At 35.3% G+C, this 22108-nt stretch overlaps 2 protein-coding genes across 4 annotated transcripts; both read left to right on the top strand.

The window, feature by feature from the left end:
- The first annotated feature begins 1291 nt into the window (after window positions 1–1291).
- Window positions 1292–18067, top strand: LOC120771540 (lipopolysaccharide-induced tumor necrosis factor-alpha factor-like). Of its 3 annotated transcripts, none has more exons than XM_040099596.1 (2): window positions 1292–1768; window positions 17471–18067. In XM_040099596.1, the coding sequence occupies exons 1-2, from the start codon at window positions 1524–1526 to the stop codon at window positions 17571–17573; spliced, it is 348 nt and encodes a 115-aa protein (XP_039955530.1). In that variant the 5' UTR covers window positions 1292–1523; the 3' UTR covers window positions 17574–18067. The 3 variants fall into 3 exon arrangements, with proteins under 3 accessions (XP_039955530.1, XP_039955529.1, XP_039955531.1); XM_040099595.1 differs by lacking the exon at window positions 1292–1768 and adding an exon at window positions 10545–10945; XM_040099597.1 differs by lacking the exon at window positions 1292–1768 and adding an exon at window positions 14602–15028.
- Window positions 2463–4313, top strand: LOC120771539. The gene is made up of 3 exons (XM_040099594.1): window positions 2463–3440; window positions 3534–3714; window positions 3775–4313. Coding segments are annotated over exons 1-3 (450 nt in total). The 5' UTR covers window positions 2463–3438; the 3' UTR covers window positions 4042–4313.
- Window positions 18068–22108: the final 4041 nt, after the last annotated feature.

Raw genomic sequence — 22108 nt, 5'->3', positions numbered from 1 at the left:
ACAAATTTAGTTCGTCATGGATGCTCCGCCAGAGCTAAAGGATAAATTTTGCAGTAGCGTACTATATTGCGATCGTCTGCAGTGGATGTTTTGCCCTTTCGTCCACGAGTTTCATTTTTGTTTCTATAATTTAAGGCATTTGCTACTATTTTAGGACAGCATTTTACGATTTCTTGGATCTTTTCATAAGTTTGTCCTAGTTTTCTCAATTTTTTTATCATTTCCCACTTTTCCTCTGTACAATGATTTCATCTGCCCACTGGAGAAAAACCCAATGATTAAATAAAATAATAACTAATTTAAATTGCTGGTAGGTTATGAAACTATACTTATGTACTTTTCTAATTTTGTGAATATTTTTTATGTTAAGGACAATTTTGGTAACGACATATGTACATATCTAATACTCCTATTATTTTGTGGAAAGCAATAACAAGTGTTTCCGAGAACTAGCAAAGCAGAAGTAGAATAACGATCATCACTATAAAAATTTGTTTTGTATTTTAATGCTAGGATCCCGTTATTGTTCCGCGTAATTTACATTTGATTTAAAAAAGTTATCCATCCAAACACATTTTTCATATCGGCACTCCTATTATTTTGTGGACAACTGTACATGTGTACATGGTGAGTCAATTCAGTGTTTGCCACTCTTTTCCGCTCGGTATCTTATTAAAGACTCGTTATCCACTTTTTCTGTTACTGAGTTTGAAACTCTCTATTCTGTTCTATAAGTAAGTGCGTCTAAAGGAGTGGAACATAAACGAGATATCTTACTAAAGGCCTGTTATCCACATTTTCTGTTCTGTATTATTCTTTCTTTGTACGTCACCAAATATTATCAGGCTTCACTTCATTGCCTGTGCTCAAAACTTTCCTACAAAGTCCGTATTAAGGCTTAACAGTCCAGCCACCAATTCAACCAGCGTATTTGAAACAATTTCATTATTAGACAATTCAAAAATTTCTTTAAAACATTTCCAGCGTCTGGTCACCTTACATCTAAATTTATCTCAACTGTGCCAGATGTTTCGATATCCTTCTTGCATTGCGTTGCAGAAACGTCGCTAAAACCACCCCAAACACCAATATACTATATGTACATACTTTTATGCAATGTATCTCACAAAACAAAAGCAATGTTACACACATACGTACGTACATATGTAGATATAGGTAATCGCTGAGCGCTCTCATCTCCAGACATCTTACGGAAAACGAAACTCACCACAAACGAGCTGCCAAAATGAATGAGTCAGACAAATTAAAACTCTACGCCGCATTACACTGTCAGTTTACCTTTAGTTTTTGACTCGTAGCAACGTGAGAAAGCCGCAAATCGAGTTTACTAAAGCGAATTAGTATACTAAAACGAGTTCAAAAGTTCAAGAAATAAAACGGCAGTTCAAAGTACAAGCCAAAGAAAAAATATTGGTTTTCATTGACAACAAAACAACTCAAAAGTGTTAGTTAGTTCCTCCAGCTAGTGAGTGCATATACTTAGGTACATAAATTCTTAGATAATGTCACATCCACAAGCGCCGCCTCCGCCATACTCACAGGCCGTGCCGGGCTACTACCCACAGCAGGGTGCTGCGGCTCCAGCAACCACAGTGGTCATACACACTACAGCACCATCATTTGCGCCCATCTCTAATGAGCCGGCTACAATAACTTGTCCCTCCTGTCATGCTGTGGTGCGCACCACTGTCATCCGGCAGCCCAGCAACACCACACATCTTTGGGCGCTGATACTCTGTCTTTTCGTGTAAGTTTTCATACATTGCTCGAATATTTTTAGCTTAAGGCTGTGCAAAAAGTGCTTACTACAGTGTAAACAACGGTATTTTCTTGTGAAAAATCGACTTTTGTATTATTATACTGTTTATAAACAAAATAATTTCGGAAGCATCGCGATGTTTGTGGATTTGTTCGCCCATTAATTGTCTCACCACTGAAATGAATGCTCATAAATACATACTTACAAATAAAACTCTTGTGAAGTTAACTCACCACACTCGGGGAAAAAATGAGAGATTAGAGAGATGCAGTTTTTTAGTCAGTGGGCATTAATTGAGCCATTCTATGCTCATATCAGCTAGTAGTGTTCGGCATTAACGACATGCATTTGAGCTATTCAAAATATCAAAAGTATGCTGAAAACATCTGAGTGTAAGTCTACCAAAAATGTAATGAGTACTTGGTTGAAATATAAAAAGTACCACAAATTATGAAAGCTGCAAATGTGTCTAAGAAAACAAATGTTTTAATGTGCTTCGGGAAGAAATTGCCAGAAATATTTTTTTCCAATTTTTAATCTTTCCAAAACAGAATTTCTTACAGTATGTACATATGTATATTTTTTTGTCGAGAACTCGAAAATGTACCATATATTTCACTAAGTATCTGTGTTTTCTCAAATGTTAACTAGAATATTTCTGCTTTAATTTCAGAGTTTTATTGATCTAAATTAATTTTTCCATAAAACACATTTTCGGAGGTCGCTAACATACAAATAGGTATGTTTTTATATGAACCAGTCAAAATGTCAAATTAAATGGCGAAGTTTGAGTCGTTTGAATACCAACGGAGATCTCTGTTTTTTTTTAAGAATAATAGATATGGGAAAGCAGCCACAGGCTCTGTGAATTCCACCTCTGTTTGTCTGTACCAGTCTATTGCATTTGCAATAGTGGTTTATTCAATTCGATTATATAGTTTGGTAACTCAAGAACAGCTAATACATAAAGGTATCATATTTTCCACCAAACTGGAGGTAAATCAAATGGAGGAAACCATATACCATGAAAAGAACATGGTTCACAACGAACAGTCCTAGCTTTAACCTTTTTTTTACCAACCTCTTGAGAAATAAATAAATTTGGGGCTAGTTTGTCTGAACTAATATTTAACACATACTTTCAATGTTTTCTCTACAGATTCACATGCCATAACACCTTTTCAGAATTCACAAATTAAGTCTTAAAAATTCAATTGTTTTTATACGTACTCGCTCTTGAAAATTAGAAACCAAACTGCCCAGCCGTAGCGTGCTTAACACGTACATACTTATGTAGTTCCATAATAAATTCACCTCGGTGCTTCAGAAAGTGGCAAATTCACGAGCGCCGCAGTTTGTTGGTGTTATCAATGATTGCAAAGCAGATAAATTACTTCAATAACATTTTGCTAATGTAAACAAAAACACTTAACTGGAAGCGCAAATCTATATACAGCCCTATTCTGCATTTCTACTCGAATCGAAATTTTCTCCGATTGGCAACTTTGGTATTCTGCGTTTCGATTCAACTTCGAAAATTCCAATTCTATGTATTCTGCATTGCGATCGTAATTACGTTTTTGTACGTTGAAGTTTTGTTGGCGGAAAGCCGTTATATATTCATTTTCGTGCATTTGGATAAAATAATTTCCTCAAATATGTAAGTAAAACTTTAAGATTATAGTTGTAAAAGACATAATGGTGGTGTCCTTGGTTGTTTGTGCTTAAATGATATATTTTGATATGTTTGCAGGTCAAAAGTAACAACGGCAGAGCAATACGAAAAATTGTGTGATATGATGGCCACGAAAAGAGATATTGCGCACGGCTTCCAAAAGCGACCGAAGGAAGAAGTACAGGAGTTTAGGGAGGAGGTTGCAAGGAATTTAAATGCACTTGGCCCACCAACAAAAGATTCCAATACATGGAGAAAGGTAAGGTATTACCTACAATTAATTTTAAAAAATTAAGTTAAATCTAACGTTTTCGTGCAGGTCTGGATTGACTGGAAATGCTACATGAAGCGAAAATTATCGCATAACAAAAAAGAAAGGATGAGCACCGGTGGAGGTCCTTGCCGTTTACAACGCATAAGCCTACTTGATGAAAAGGTGATAGCTTTGACGGGTTTGGAAACGGATGATATCCCTTCAACCAGTAGAGCTAGCAGCCAAAATAGAGAGGCGAGGGCAGACAAGCAGAGCACTTCTTCATTACTTAAGCAACAGATACAAATCAAAAAGAATTTTATGCAGAGATGAAAAAATTCAATGAAGCTGCCTTTGGTAAAATGGAAGAAGTTACTTCATATTTACGACACATGAATCGTTCTCTAGAAACTTTGGCGGAGACTGCAGTGAAGCAACCTGAAGAACAGAAGCGACACAATAGAATTAAGGAAGAGCTGGTGAAGGAAAAAGTAGAAATAAAAATGCAAATGCTAAGATTAGGTCCAAATTATAAGCCGGATTCAAATTAGTCATTTTTTAATTGTTAGCCTTTTATTTATTTTACTATTATTCATTTATATAACGAGCTGTGAAATTAAATAAAAGCATTTACTTTTTTAATATAGGAGCTGTAAAATGCACTGAATGCAATTGTTTTTATTTAATAGAGTAATGTAGGGCATATTTTGAATAATGCATTGCTCTCCTCCTCAAGTAATATCGCTGCCGCTACTGATTCCATGTTAGTGTTTAAAAAAAACGCGATATAATTTCTTTATTTTAATAAACCAACAATAATTTGTGTATTTTTGCTTTGTTGTGTTTCATTTTTACACGTTTCAAGGCAAACAGCTGACTTCGAAAGAGCTACAGCTGACTTCGAAAGAGCTACAGCTCTTCCTCTTCTTCTTTCAATCCAATCGTAACTCAGAATACCTATTTTCGATTCAGACGGAGCGTAGAGCGGGAACGTAATCGAAATGCAGAATAGGGCTGATAGTATCTAGAATGTCTTCGGTAACAACGGTACATACATATGTACCTACATATACTTATATTATATAAAACCTTGTATGTGTATACAAGTGCGTTAACAATTACTGAAGCCAAAGTAAAGCACAAAGCTTTCATATTTCTCCTATACTATATATTAGGGATGCCATAATTTTAGCATTATTACTTGTTTTTATTTTAAGAATTTAATTATTTTAGTTGAAAAGGGGACCCCAGTGCCCATTGCTAACTTTTTATTGAAAATATCGATCAATCTGTGAAATGAATTATTGAAATTAGAGGATAATACTTTTCCAATAATAGTACGTCTGTATGTCAAAAATGGGTTGCATCGAGCATAGGTCCCATATACCTCATAAACTGTTTTCCATAGGGACGTTACAAAAGTAGACCGATAGGGACAGCAAACGACGCCTTATTCTTTCCCGCTCTTTTGACATTTCTCTTCAGTAAGGCTTGCCATTTCATCGTGAAAAGATATACGATCCATTATTAAAATTTCTAACCGAAATGCTGAGTCAGAGGCCTCAACTTTAAGAGCGCTCGTCATAATCGTCCTATCATATCAACAATTGAGCGTTTAGTAGAAAAATTCAAATTCACAGGCACAGTACAAAATGTTTCCGTGTCAGTGAGGCAAAAACGTGCCCGTAATATCGTGAATATTGCTGCCGCTAGCGCATCAACTGAGAAAGACCCATATCAGTATATCACACGTCGTTCTCAAGGATTGGGCATCTCTGGAACGTCGTTGTGGCGGTTTAGCGAAAAGATCTTGGCCTACATACTTACAAGATCAAATTGACGCAAGAACTGAAGCCGCTTGACCGGCAGATTTATCGTATGTTCGTGGATTAGGCTGATCAATAACTTGAAAATAGCCCGGTTTTTCATCGAAAAATCATGAAATCACCTATGAGGATAATTCATATCAAAAAAGTTTACGTACACCAATGATTATTAATATAAATCAAAAGTAATTACAATAGTTTTAACGGTTATGTCGCTATTATAGTCCCGAGACGTTAACGCATGCTCCCCAATCGATTTCTAGTATTATTTCCGGATATTTTGACCCACTAAGTCGATGATACAGTTTTTTGGCCTTATTTTGATGAAATTCGATGGTTTCGAATACGGTTTTCCAAAAAGTTCCAGATATTTTGAATAGTATTAATATCTGGTGATTGCGTGACCCATGGAGTCGAAACCACCATTAATCCCACGGAACGTTCCTCCAAACTATTCATGCATAAAGTCGTTTTGTAGGTTATGTCAAGACCGTTCAAAGATGTATAGTATTGCCAGATACGAGCTCTGTAGCGCTTTAAAAATAGCCGCGAAATTCAAAACACAAAAGGACGGAAGGGAGATATTTGACAACCTAATAGTTTTCGCCGAGATAAAGATGTCACCACACAGCACACGTGAGTGTAACAACCCCGCATTTGACGTCATTGACCTGACCCAGTTATAGTGAAGCAATTATAGTTGAATATCAACCGAATGTTAAGTACTTATGTATGTAAGTGTATGGGTAGTACAAACAAATCCAAATCGTGGTTGGCGGCGGAAATTCCTTGTTTATAGAACAATCTATTCATTTTTCATACATGTATGTTGTCGTGTGTCTTTAAAGAATCCACATAATCTAAAATCATTAACGTCATATTAACGTCTACTAGGGTTGCCAAATAATAATAATTTGAAAATCAAAACCTATTCGAAATAACAAGCCAAAGCAATTTAAACGATTCCTTTACAAATAAATATGCATCATATCTACATATATTATATGTTGCACTTATTGTCAAACAGGGTTGCCAACTGTAAGCACAAATTATTTTAAATGTAATGCAAAGAGTAGTACCGTTTGCATTAAATTTAATGCCAGCTTATATAAAATAGAGAGTAGTTACATTTTTGAAAACCTTATTTTCATGCTGAGTGGCCAAGCATGCTATTTATTTTATTTTTTTTATGAGAAGAAAATTTTAATTAAAATATTAACAATTAGTTGGTTAGTATTTAGCAGAATTTTTTTTAGAAACTTTATTTTTGTGTAAAATTTAGGAAACGTATTACACTGGTCAGCTAAGAAATAATTATTTTGGAATTACCACCAAAGTTCCACAACAAAAAATATGTGTATCTGGAAAAGTATTTTTTAGCTTATCTGTTTATTTATAACCATTTTCGACCAGAGTTGTCAAGGCATTTTTTTATTTTACGCAAAACATTCTTTTTCATACATTGCTCACACATACTTATATGTTTCCCTACGATTATAAATGAATAAAACTTTTGCCACACTTGCAACGCGCGAATTAATATGAAATTTAAAACGGCGAAGCGAGCTATCGATCAAAATACAATTTGCAAAATTTCTTGTAAATTTCAAAATTGAGAAATTTAGTCGTTAACTTATATGTATAAAGGTGATGATGCCATATTTCTATACCCAACAATTTTATTATAACAACTGACCGCTCTTCTCAAAAATATTTCTATATTAAGGGTGACCCATTTCGAGGTTCCATACTTTTTAAAGAAACACACAGAAACTTCAAACTTAATGGGAAATGTATCTTATCATTCGAAAGACAATCCTTTGGCATTTATTTTTTGAAGATTATCTCTTTCAAATGATGTCCGCGGTTACGTTTAAGATGATCCATCGGCTGGTAACTGAAGACCTGAAAGTCTAACGTTGTGATAATCACATAATCTTGGTGGCCTATTGACCGGCTCAATACGTGAAATTATCTGCCTGCCGAAGTGTTCTCTCAATTAATCCACTGATTGATGCGATATGTGGGAGTGGCGCCATCTTGTTCAATTCAAATGTCGCCGAGATCACGAGTTTCAATTTGAGGCATGAAATAGTGGGTTATCATGGCGCCAGAACGGTCGCCGTTGAATGTAACGTTCTCAACGGCATAATGTCAAGTCGTTTCATACGTCATTCGGAGGTGCTGCGAACGGCGCCGAGTCGACTCTCCACGGTCTTCGTCCTAGACGTGGTGTATCCGGTCGAATATTATCCAATAATGAATGCTGGGTCTCAAGATGGGTGCTGGTGTTGCGATTAGTTTGCTCAGTAGGCCGATTATGTTGACCATAAGTTGAGCGAAGCACACGAAACACATTATTTACTGAACGTGAATTTTCGTAATAAAGTTGAATGATTTGTAAAAGTTATTCAGGCGTTAGGCTGAGCCCACACCGGATTAGTCAAAAACGTCTTTGACTAATAAAACACAAAAACATCTTGTGCTCTAACCCACACCAAGCGAAGCACAATGCGACATTTTGTCTTTTTGTCTCGCTTGGTGTGCATTGAAATAAAACAAAACAAGTAAGGACGGGCTAAGTTCGGGTGTCACCGAACATTTTATTCTCTCGCATGATAAAGTGATAATCGAGATTTCATTATACGTCATTTACATATTTTTCAAATACCGTATTTGTGTAAAGTTTTATTCCGCTATCATCATTGGTTCCTAATGTACGAGTATATTTTATAGAGAGAAGGCATCAGATGGAATTCAAAATAGCGTTATATTGGAAGAAGGCGTGGTTGTGAACCGATTTCACCCATATTTCGTACATGTCATCAGGGTATTAAGAAAATATTATATACCGAATTTCATTGAAATCGGTCAGTAGTTCCTGAGATATGGTTTTTGGTCCACGCTCATTTTCAATTTTTAAAAAAAGCCTGGGTGCAGCTTCCTTCTGCGATTTCTTCCGTAAAATTTAGTGTTTCTGACGTTTTTTGTTAGTCGGTTAATGCACTTTTAGTGATTTTCAACATAACCTTTGTATGGGAGGTGGGCGTGGTTATTATCCGATTTCTTCCATTTTTGAACTGTAAATGGAAATGCCTGAAGAAAATGACTCTATAGAGTTTGGTTGACATAGCTGTAGTAGTTTCCGAGATATGTACAAAAAACTTAGTAGGGGGCGGGGCCACGTCCACTTTTCCAAAAAAATTAAGTCCAAATATGCTCCTCCCTAATGCGATCCTTTGTGCCAAATTTCACTTTAATATCTTTATTTATGCTTAGTTATGACACTTTATAGTTTTTCGGTTTCCGCCATTTTGTGGGCGTGGCAGTGGGCCGATTTTGCCCATCTTCGAACTTAACCTTCTTATGGAGCCAAGGAATACGTGTACCAAGTTTCATCATGATATCTCAATTTTTACTCAAGTTACAGCTTGCACGGACGGACGGACGGACAGACGGACGGACGGGCAGACAGACATCCGGATTTCGACTCTACTCGTCACCCTGATCACTTTGGTATATATAACCCTATATCTGACTCTTTTAGTTTTAGGACTTACAAACAACCGTTATGTGAACAAAACTATAATACTCTCCTTAGCAACATTGTTGCGAGAGTATAAAAAGAAGAAAGTGAATCAGTTCTTGCAAAGATGTCGTCGGTTTTGTAATTATATATTAGGCTCCTTGTCTCGATGAAAAGCACTTGTTTCTCCACGTCAATGTTCATTTTAACAACTTGTATGCAGAATAAAAGCACAAAGAAAATGCGTAATTTTGACTATGAAAACCAACGGTTCAGCTATAAGCGACGAAACGTGTTTTTCTGTCGTGTCTTGTCTGTTCCATTCGGTGTGGGTTGCGCCGTAGCTCAGCATGTATGTATGTATCAACAACAAAGACGGTTTTGTCGCATTTGGTGTGCGTTGGCTGTGTGAAAATACATAAGCAGTTCTTCAAACAAGTCAAAGCATGAATATGCGTTTTCGTTTCGTCTTGTTCGGTGTGGGTTGTCACATATGAAGCTATGGGCAGTTGCGTATGAGACAAGAAAAACTTTTTTGACTAACCCGGTGTGGGTTCAGCCTTAGTCTTTCCATGATGAAATTCCAAACAATACTGAACAAAAATGACACCGCGACTCACGCGGGATCTGTCAAAGAGAAGCTATTGAACACCTGGATCACCCGTTATATACTTTTTCGTATCTCTTTAGTTTGATTACATATTAAATTTACAAATTTTTTTTGCCGATTTTCAAATACGTGGCAACCTCTTAACTTTCTTGTTTTACATCAGCCAAGTAATGCATCGAAGATTTCAGTTATTTTCATATGTACATATGTATGTACATATGTATATCACTTCAGACTTAATTTTTTAGTGACCTGTATACTGCGAGTGTGACGCAATATTGATGCGCAACACAATTTGGTTGCAATCGCACTATTTTACTACTTTTGCAATCTGAGGAATTTTTAAATAAATTGAGCATATAATTAGAAGCAACTCCGCAACCACTGTATCTGACTACATTGCAACTTCACTATCTTTCGGTGATGAATATCTCAGGATGAGTAAGAGTCACCAAGCATAAAAAAATTGTTTTCTCGTAATATTTTTGCTTCTGAAGGCCGCCCCAAACTACCCTATTATTCGTTTACGAGAGCGCACCACCGACAAAGCTCAATTTAAAAACTTTTTCGGCTCAACAACGCGACGTAGTATACTCAGCTGACAACTGAAATTCTTATTTGTACAAGTGAAGAGAAGCCAAAATGCTGAATCCATCACTATTTTTACCCAACAACCAAACTTCAAAAACAAACAAAAGCAAGCCAACTGTGCGGTTGTATTGCAACTCTCAATTTGTGATCTGACGCTGACGTCGGCCTCATTTGTAAATCATGAAGCAACGCAAACTTGGATGCGATAAGCACACTCTATGGAACTATATACCACCATATAAAGAATTATCGCTATCTGGCAAAGAAAATTATTTCAGTTAACTAACGTCAGCAGCGTTGTTCGCATAGCTGAAGTCGGTGGAGCGCGCAAAACGTTAGACGAAAAATAAAGTACCAAAACGGTGTTGCGGAGTTTTCAAAAAGTTTGCTACAACAAATAATTAAATAAATTTTAAACGCTATGTCGAACCACGGGCAGCCACCACCATACACCCAACCGGGCTACACGCCGGCGCAGTACTATCAGCCACCACCACCGCAAATGGCGCCGCCGCCGCAATCAAGCACGGTAATCATACAGACGACGCGTCCACCTTTGGTGCCGGTCAGCAATTCACCGACGCGCATTGTTTGCCCCTCGTGCCACGCCCATGTGTTGACCACCGTTAAGCATCAAGCGACGACACGCACACATTGTTGTGCGTTGTTTCTGTGCCTCGTATTGTGAGTTCAAGTGCAAATAACAACAATAACAAATTATTAAAATATAAATTTCAAAATTTTAGTACAAGTATGGATCAAAAAATATTTTACTTTTAAATTTATTCTAACCAATATATTTGGCAAACTCCTTTGTGGAATTTCATAAGTTATTAAAGTGAAAATCATTTACGGCTGGCCTTTACAGCACTCATACATAATCTTATCAGCCATAAAAGCTTATCAAATGCTGATAAATATGAGCTAAAGTACACAGTCAACTTCGCATGTGTTTGTGTATAGGTATTGTTAATATGAATAGCCAGGTATGAAATCAACACGAAGATCTGGTCACTACTTACCGATAAATATGTCGCCCTCTACTAAATAAAACTTTAAAACAAAAATATTTTTCAATAGGGTTACCAAGTTTTGAAGCGGAACTTCTGTAATATCGGGCTTATGCACAACCAAAAAAGGGGTTGCCATTATGTGAAAAACGTTAACTTCGATTGCAATACCCCTCAGGAATAGAAAAGATTCCATACAAGAACTTGTTTAGATCGGTCAATTCAGCTATATGCTATAGTGATACGATCGAAACAATTTCCTTCAGAGATTGCACCCATGCTCAATATCGTGATCATATCTGTACAAACGAAAAAGTTTTCCATGCGAGCACTTGCTTCCGATTGTTCAGTTTGTATGGCAGCCATATGCAATGTAATACAATATGCGCAAAATTTCAGATTGATATCTCAAAAGCGAAAAAATAATCACGTGTAACCAGATGGACGGACAGACAGGCAGATGGACATGGCTAAATCGACTCAGATCGGCCACACTAATCATTTACTATATATAGGGTTTTCCAAAAAGACCGATATGATTTCTTTTCACACATTCATTGTTAAGGAAAGTCAAATGTTTTTTTTATTTAATTTGAAGTATAATTGATACAATAATTCTGAATGTAACATCATTCAAATGGCCTCCACGAATTCGTTTTCGGGAACGAAGTACTTTTTTCACTAAATCAAGTTGTATAGTATGTCATGAATATTGACTAAAGCGTGATGAGAATCAGGTTTATTACTAAAAACCAATGACTTCAAATAACCCCACAAAAACCAGTCTAATGGTGCTTAATCACAATTTCTTTGTGGCCATTCAATATCACAATTTCTTAAAATAATCGAATCTCCAAATTTTTATCGCAATAATTCGGTCGTTGCACGTGTTGCGTCGCACGAATTCCCGTCTTGTTGGAACCAGATGTTGTCAAGTTCAACTTCTTCCAATTGTGGACAGAAAAGTTGTTTATTATCGATCTATACCGCTCTCCATTGACAGTAACGGTGTCATCAGCTTCATTTCGAAAGAAGTAGGGACCGATGATTCCACCAGACTAAAAACCACATAATAGTGACAATTTAGTTGAATAATTTAATTTAATTTGTGGATTCGACAGTTTTTTTTTTACCAAACTACTCAGATGAACGTGAGCGTCATCGGAGAAGATGATTTTCTTAAAAAAATCGTTATCATTTTCAAGTTGTTTCAAAGCAAAACATCAAACTCACTACGTTTATGGTGTTCCGATGGCCTCAGTTCTTGACTGAGAACCATTTTATATTGTCCAAATCTTTTCTCAAAATCCACCAGGTTGTGGTTTGGTCAGTCTCAATTCTTGACAACGCCTTGGGATCGACATTTTTTCATTACTTTGTCTTTTTGGTACTTGAGCATTATGTAAAGAAAATGTAGGCTCGATATTTTCAACTATTCGACGAATAGCGACCACAGATGGACAATTATAACGACCATAAAACGCGAAAACGCACGAAAAGTTGCAATTGGAGAACGATTATTTTTATGATAAAATTGAATAATTTGTTAACGTTGCTCTTGCGTATGTCATGAAATTTTAAACATTACTTAATATTTATAATTAAAAAAAATAACAGATTTTGATATATTAAAATGCCTGAAAGAACACTTAGAAATCATATCATCCCTATGGAAAACTCGCTATATATGGTATATGATTTAGGGTTCCCATCACACAAACTTCGTGGCAAATTGCTAGTTTTGTGATCGAAAGATATTTTCAGTCTAGTATAATATAACATAATAACTGAGTCGTTAGCCTTCTTTTTTTAAACTATAAGGTCTTAAAAAGTATAACCAAGGTGATACAACAAGCTAATTTAGTTTCAAATCCAATCAAAATATAAAAACGAGAATTGTTCAGTTTAACGAGAAGAGCACAGGTGTCGCTGTTGCCTATAAATTCATAAGAACAAATTAAATTTTAAACAAATGGAAAATGCTTAAAATATGTTATCAAAAACTAGCCTCATAAGTGGTGCTCAGTGGTCTAATTCATTCTAATCAGTTGTCTAAATAAAATTGCGAAGTGCTAACAGTTGGTTTCCTGTTTAGCGATGGTGAGTCATGCTGTCTATTTTATGGACTATGAGCAAGTTGATTATATTTACTGTTTCTTGGCAAACAAACTAACACCAAAACCTAAGGTATTCTTAGAAATTATTACAGCGGCGTTTAGTCGACAATATATAAATAGATTATATACAGAGATAGTGGGTTATGAACTAGGAATTATTTCGAAGCTTGACATACTTATGAGTTCCTCATGTCCTTACAGAACTAAATTTGCTTCGTCGCATTGACGATTGCAATTTGCTTGTCGAACATCAAAAAGGGTCCAGTTTTGAAGTACATTGTTACGGGCACAATTGGGTTGTCTAAAAGAATGTAAAGTTCAAGAGATCATGGTCTAAAACAGATCAACCAGTTTAAACCACTTCGAAGGCGGACAGCCACCAAAGTCTGCTGTCTATTTGGTTTGATTTCAAAGAGTGTGATCAGACGGACAAATGGAGTGATGTACTCAGACAGAAGAGATCAGAATTGATCAACAAAAAAGGTATAGCGTTCCACTAAGATAATGCGAGATCTCACACAAGTGTGATGACTCGCCTAGAGCATTTTCAGCTAGAGTGGGATGAGCTTCCACCCCTATTATATTATCCAGACTTGATGATGAATGTTTTACACAGAATCGTGTTTAAATTGCACCAAACACGAAATTACTTATTGAACCACCCAATTTTTCCACTTAACACGAAAGCTTATAATAACAAATAAAAAATATTTACTACCCGAATTATTGGCCATAAATTTACAGGAATTATTATGCTACTAACGCCGCAATGTAAGCTCAACCAATATACTTGTACATGTATAGTATATATTTTTAATAACAAACACTACCGATCAAAAAATGTTTTTTCATGACCCCAATCCTTAAAACTACATAAGTATATGTACATACTATTTAATATAAAAACTGGAGTATCGGTAAAGGTTAATATGATAAGATTATCGGAAAGCTACGATAAGAGCTGTAATAAATTTGGCGCACTGCTTGTATGTGATACAAAAACAACACTTTGGAGAGTGAACAAAGCAGCAAAAAAGTGCTCATGATTTTAACCAATGGCAAGTGGTCGGAAAGATTAAAAAAATCCCCTCTTGATACAGTTATCGCCATGTGGCATACAAAGTAAAGCACCTGTTGACGATGAAAACGTACAACGAAACTGATACGATAATAAATAATAATTTGTAAATAAAATGACTACATATGGAGCGAAGCGATCATTACAGTATTAACTGCAGTTAAGTTGTGTCCATCGCCGTTGACATACGCGAAGTGCACTTAAAATAAAGTGTGTAAAATTCGAAATAAAAAAATTTAAATAAAACTTTCAACGCGAAGAAAGTATTAAAAGCTTTTAGTTCACTACACATAGCTAACGAAAAAACCTCATACGCCATGTCAGATTTCGGAAAGAATCCTCCACCATACTCACAGCCTGGCTACACGCCTGCGCAAACTTATCAACCGCCACCAACCACCGAAACTGTGATCATACAAACAACGAGTCCTGCATTCGTGCCCGTTAGCAATGAACCGACACGCATCACTTGTCCCTCCTGCCACGCCCAAGTGTTAACTAAAGTGGAACATCAAGCGAACTCGCGCACACATTGCTGGGCGTTGATACTATGCCTCGTATTGTGAGTTTCAATGTGATTTTTTTCTTCACCATTTCAAAAAACTTATAGTACATATTTTGTTAGAATTTGTGTTTATTTGAACTGCATTCAGTCGTTAAAGCGCTTTTTTCAAAGTAGTAATGTTATGGAAATGCTTATAAGTGATATTATAGGGGTTTCCTCGAACAAAAAACGGCATAATTTTAGTAATGTTTCTTTTTTCATGTAAAAAACTAAGTTTTTTATGTAAACTTTTTATTATTCTCAAGATACTTATTTTACAAAGATCTTGTAAAGTTTTCGAAGAAAAATAATTAAAAGTAGGAGCCTTCTCGTTGATACCAGAACTTCTTACAGGATCAGATGAAGTAATAATAATCCGAAGGTCGCTTCGTATCTAGTATATCCTTTAACTACTTTTTAACTAAATCATCAGTAGTACATATTCGATATTATTGATAGCGAGGTTAGGCACTCTTTGACGAGCCCTGAACGCACTGTTAATGTATTATAAAAAAAGCGATTTCTTGTAAAGCGCTACTCATCACACAATGTCAAATAATCGAGTATATATAGAGAGATCAATAGTTTTCTGAAAAAAAATTGTAATTACCTATCATTTGCTTGACGGTTGTTAATGCATTTCAAGATCGTGAGAGTCTCCAAGTCTTCGTCCATACATTATTAACTAACAAAACTATATATCACTCATATAAAGTTCCAGGAAATACTTTTATTAACTATTTAGATTATTTTTTAATCGCGCTCTATTATATATATATGTATATGTTTATAACCACCAACTGATAACAAAATTACTGCATTCTTCAGTGACTCATAAAAATTTATATATTTGTGCTTTTATTGCTGCCTTGTTCTATAAATTACAGGTCTATAGACTAGACTGATAAACAAGCACATCTATTTTATCAGTAAAAGTACATGAAGATATTTACACAAATTTAATATTAACAATAAATTAAAAGTGAATCACTCGACTTTTGGGGCTTCATTTGCGGTTCCAAGAAATCAGATAGAGCTTTTTCTTAAAACATAATGTTTCTAGTTACCTAATTGGTATATAATTGAAAATTAAATGAATGAAGCATATTAGACACATAATTTTACGTCATGTATGCCGATATGGAAGATAAGTAAATTTTCGTTCCGAGGTTGGTTCAACTGCCCTTAATTATGATGCAAAAAATTAGCGCGATCTGTCAACCAGCGTGTTTACAGCAGCTGTTTGCAGGCAAACTTGCAGAAGTCCAGATGTTAAGACCAATTTTCGACGTTTTTCAAACATAAATCGATCGGTGCTGCTGCAATTTCATGTCCAAGTCCATATCATCCAATTCGAGCCGCAAATATTCAGTTATCATTGAGCCGTGGCGATTTCCATTCACAGTAACGTGCCGTCTTGGTCATCACGAAAGAAGTACGGCTCAATGACACCGTCGGGCCAAAAACCGCACCAAACCGTAATTTTTTCGGTATGCAATGATGACTTATGAAGTACATGTAGACCAAGCCATTCAGCAAGAAATGGTTCTCATCACTAAAGATGATTTCTCGATGGAAATCCGGATCATTTTCAAGTTGTTGCTGAACTGGTGGTGGTGGATTCTGGTGATCAAGCGACTTCAGTTCTTGTGTCAATTTGATCTTTTAGGATGCAGGCCGACATCTTTTCGTAAAATTCGCCACAACGACGTTATAGAGATGTCCAACGCTTGAGAATGACATATGAGAGACTGCTTCGGGTCTTCCTCAATTAATGAGAAATGTCAAAAGAACAGGAAAAAATATGGCGTCGGTTGATGTCCCTATCGGTTTACTTTTGTACAGTCGTGTTGGAAAAAAATCATTATCATCTGCTGTATAACATTGCTGTATTCATCTCTTCATGCGATTTGATACAAGACGGTCGGGACTTGCATGAGCTCAGAAATCGCTCATCATTAAGCAGTACTTGTCAGGTAGTATGTCAGTTCTGGAATAATGTCAGGCTTTCAGCATAATTTATGCTGTCTAATTGTTGGGGCTCTAACCGGTCATTATCCACAACAATAAGACTGAAATCTTTTCACAATACATCTTTCTTCATCTTCTTCACTTCCTTCTGACTTTTTCAAATATAGGAAGCATAACGTTGGCCATCTTAGAACCTGTTTCCATGAGAAAGAGTCGAAATAAGCCAACGAATAAGATCTGCGATAGATTATTTTTGCACTTTATCGATAAAATCAGGGTACTAGATCCATCTTTGTAGTTCTTTTTGGTCTTACAACATAATAGTCTACAATTGTTCGAATGTGAACCCCATTAGCTTCGAACAATAATAATTTTCTTAGTACATAGTATACACTTTTATTTATATTCATATTTTTATTCAATTAAAAATATATTTGTATTTTACATTTCTTAACTAATTAATTTTTCTTCCTCTGTTGCTGTTTACAGTTGCTGGCCTTGCGTGTGCGTACCCTACTGCATGGACTCCTGCCAGAATGCCAATCACTACTGTCCAAATTGCAACGCATTCATTGGCACCTACACGAACTAACTGTAATAAACCAAAGCGGAAAATAAAAAACTAAAGCAAAACAAAACACAAAATGAAGCAAGCTGTTTTCCAAAAATAAAAACCAAAGCCTCGAAGGGACAAAAAAGTTTTTTGAATTAGTAGATGAGACGATGTGAAGCCACTAAAGTGTTTGCTTGCAAATAAATGGCGCATAATTGATAAAAAAAGCGTTTACTTAAATATTTTTACTATAATAAATATATACATGTATACACTTTCGTATATTTATTTGTATTGTGAAAAAAGTGTCGAGAATGAAATATTTGAATTAATTTTTGAATAAATTGCTAATGTAAAGAAACGCATTATATTCCATATTTCTATGCTGTAGTATTTTCCTAAGATAATGTAAAGAATTGTACTTTATAATGATTAAAATATTTACATACCTACATATTTTGTTAACGACGATGAAACGCATTTAACGAGAAATATATAATATATATGGTACATTCGATATACCGGAAACTAAAGGTGGTTACTTTGTTTTTCTTTTAGCCTAGCAGGTCGAACAAAAACTCGTTGTTATAGATCTCATTTTAGATTCAGTTAAATTTTAGAGGTCATTAGGGTGTTAAAAACGATCAGTTGCAGCAAAAATATAATACATATAGTCCATAAATATGCATAATTTCTTAAAAGAAATAAAAATGAGTGACCAATAAAGATTTATAAATTATACCATAAAGCAAAAACTTTGAATGCGTACGCATATAAACATAACACATGTAATGTTGTAGAACACACTTTTTCTAATTTGATGCGCTAATAGTGGGATCAAGACTGAAATAATGTCTAGGTTCCTTAACACTTGCAGCGAGTTATTTTAAAAACAGACTGGTTTGGATGCCTGGCCACAGCGGTATTATAAGAAACTGTAAGCCAGATGAGCTTATTAGTACAGGTACATCATTCGCATTAACTGCGGAATGGGGAACAAGTAGGAGCTCTGTCGGATTACTACTGAACTATTCGGTCTCAGACCAACTCAGCAGGCGTCAACTATCAGCTGCAGTGCAGTCGTGAGGTACTTCTGGCCAAGGTAAATCGTAAGAGGTGTAGGGAGCATTCCATGGAAGCGTAAGAGATGCAGGGAGCTCTTTTCTCTCAGCAGGACACACCTTTAAATAATTGTAGCAATTCTAACTGGACACTACCCGATCGAGGTTCATACAGCAATTGAATTGAACATTTTACCGGATGCCAGCTGCATTATCGGTTTGGAGGAAGATGCAATAGAATAAAGTCAATACTTCCTCCTTGGATGTCGGCCTTTTGCCGGATAAATGCAGAAATTCCTTGGATCTCATACTTTTACAAACACCTTAGCAAATTTGTAGTAGGATCAATGAGTTTTTGCCGATAGGTAACTGCTATTCAACCTCAATAGTTCTTTCTTTTGTTAACACTAAGGAATGTACATAAAAGTTTCGGATATAGGTGCCATCGGAATCAAGTGCTTGTATGCAAAACTTTTTTTTTACGAGATATCTTCAAAAAATCGGCACGGTTATAATACAAGACAAATTTACCATTCAAAATCAAGTTCTTTAAGAAATTTTTTGTATTTGTGAGCACAGGAAAAACCGAAGTTAACAATTTTTCTTGTTTTGAATAAATTTTTGGACAGGTTACTATAGACTTTATATTAGACGTTAGTAAATAAATATTTTTCAGAAAAAAGTCAATGGGAACCTATTTTCTGAATAAAAGTAATTTTAGAGGTCACTGAAATTATGCCTTAAAAGTAAAAACTTTAACGCTAATGATTATTAAAGGGTTAAAATGTTCTTCTGTTGCAAAAAAAAATTAATGGAGTACATACATAAATTAAAACAATTTTAAATAACATGTTTAATTCTAATTCGAATTGAGCGAATTGGAGGATTAAATATTATTTCCTAAATAATTAAGGTTGGGACCTTAAATAAATGAGTTTTTGGTTAAGTGTCTTTCAAGAAGAAGTAAAACTGTATTTTTATTTAAATTGTAATTTAATGTTATGACCAAGAATTTATCCTTATTATAAAGAAAAGGGTTTGCCATTACGTTTTGAAAATTATTTCGAGCAAGTGAGTTCAGCGGCTGACTCGAATATATCAGCAATATCGTTCCGCATATTCTTTTCCAATACGTTAATCGTCTCGGGTTCTGCGTAGGGAAATAAATTCATATAACCCACAAAAAATAGCGCAGCGTTGTTAAATCGCACAAAATCTTAGAGGCCGTGATGTGAGAGAGTGCGCTGACTAAAAGCTTCTTTCAATTCATCAATTATTTCGTTGGGTTTATGGCATTAAACACAGTCTTGTTGGAATCAAAGGGCGTTCCCATCAATATAATTCAATTCAAGCACGACAAAGTCATTAGGGGTATTCTCTTGCTCTTGCAAAACCCGGTGCACGGTGCAAGAATTGCAGATTTACAACGGCACAACAACAAACACACGCAGAAAAATATTTGCAAGGGCTGTAAAATATGTTAGACCAAAACCTATGTATATTTGCGTGCAATGTCACGCAAAAATATAATTGCAACCCTGTTGTAGTTGCCATTTTACATAAAGACATATTACGTCGTTAAATTGTTGAGGAAGATAAGTTTTAAATGGTTTTTATTATTTCTATTTAAATTTTAAAGATTTGTTACATTTTTTTTTCTTAAAAATGTATGCAGAAGGTGCGCCAATTCACAATAGCCATGCTTAATAGTCATTCACAACAAATTGACCGAATTAGCCATTCATATATCACTAGATTCTGCAATGGGTGCTCTCGTGCTCTTGTATATTTCGGTATAGTATTTTTGCAATCTGCAATCTTGCAAGAGCAAGAGAATACCCCTATTAATATTGGCTCTAAACGTTCCCCATTGACTGTAACATTATGTCCAGCTTCATTTTTGAAGAAATAGTGAGTTTTTGAGAATATTACAGCGTCTAACTATGTATGACTTGTGGATTAACATCACTTCAAATTCATTCAACCATAGGTGAGCTTCATCGCTGAAAAATTTTTTTTTCGTGAAAATAGGGATCGATGGCCATAGGACCCATTCATCGAACATGTGACGCGTTTGATGGTTGTTCGGTTTCAATTCTAGAGAACATAATTTAGTAAGTTCGCATACCAAGATCCTACCGCGAAATCTTCCATAAAGACTCTAAAGATGCGCATTATCCACTAGAGTTAACGTGGTGGCAACCTCTCAATGTTTGCCCGAATTATTGACTCTGTGTCGATCGACTATATAAAATAAAAATCAAAAATATATCGTTTTAACATCGTTTATTTATAGTCTAAGTTTTGGAGAATTTTTAACTACATTTTGATAAACAAATAACATCTGAAGTAGCGTTAAAAGTTCATATGATACAATTACCTGAAATCTAATATAACAGCTATCATAAGGTTACAACAATATCTGATTGTGGAACAAAACCAGCACTCTAAAAAGTGAGGAAGCAGACAGATACTCCATATGTTTTCAACTAATAGCAAAGTGGCTAAACAAAAAAATACCCTTTTAAATTGTTGTTTTAATTGTTGTCGTGAATATCCAGGATAAAGTCATAACATTTTTCCTAGAATATGTTACTATATTAGCACTAAAGAATTCACTACAGTTAGGTAGTTACTAAAGAGGTTTAAAATTTCCACCTGAGGAAAGTGTAACAAGTGTTAAGTCTTGTATAATTTTATAACAAATATAGTTCATACGCCATTTTGTAATAATTTCCCAAGATCTTGGAAATAATTCACCGGCTTACACGGAGCGTGGCTATACGCCTGCCCAAACATATCAACCACGGAAACTGTGATCATACAAACAAAAAGGCCCTCATTCATGCCGCTAGAAAATGAGCAGACACGTCTTATTTGTCCCTCCTGCCATGCACATATGCAAAAGTGTTAACTAAAATAGAATATAAGACTTCTCGAAGACAAAACACGTCTTATGGTCACTGCAAAATTGATATTTTAACTCTTGCAAACATGTTGCTACAGAGTATTATACATTTGTCCACATAATATATTAATAGGACTACATATTGCCACAAAATTATATTAAGCGAACACCTAAAGTAAACTAACTAAACTTTAAAATATGGTAAGGGCATGATTACAAAATTTTGAAAGAAGAAGCCATTTAAAAGAATTAATTTACAGAAGGATGAAATCGGACTATAACTCCGGCCACTCCCCATATAAAACAGTTTTGTTAAAAACTGCTAATTTTGCGAGAACTCATAGAATAAATGAGGCACAAACATTAGGTTTCACTACCACGATGGTAACATAGGTTTTAAAAGTTGGCGTTAAATTGTAGTCAGTTGTGTTAAAAATGAGCTGAATCGAGTCAATACTTCAGAAATTCATAATATAAAGATATATCGGCCAAGTTGGTAGTTGTTTTAATAAAATTGAATTGTTCTAAAAACATTATGTTATTCGAGCCCTTAACCATATTTTTTAGCATCATTAATTAGAGGTCTAAGCTTCTATTTGGCTATT

This window comes from Bactrocera tryoni, chromosome 3 (genome assembly GCF_016617805.1).
Source record: "Bactrocera tryoni isolate S06 chromosome 3, CSIRO_BtryS06_freeze2, whole genome shotgun sequence".
NCBI classification, from domain to species: Eukaryota; Metazoa; Arthropoda; class Insecta; order Diptera; family Tephritidae; genus Bactrocera; species Bactrocera tryoni.
Note: the sequence above shows the minus strand (reverse complement) of the source record. Positions and strands in the feature narration are given on the sequence as shown.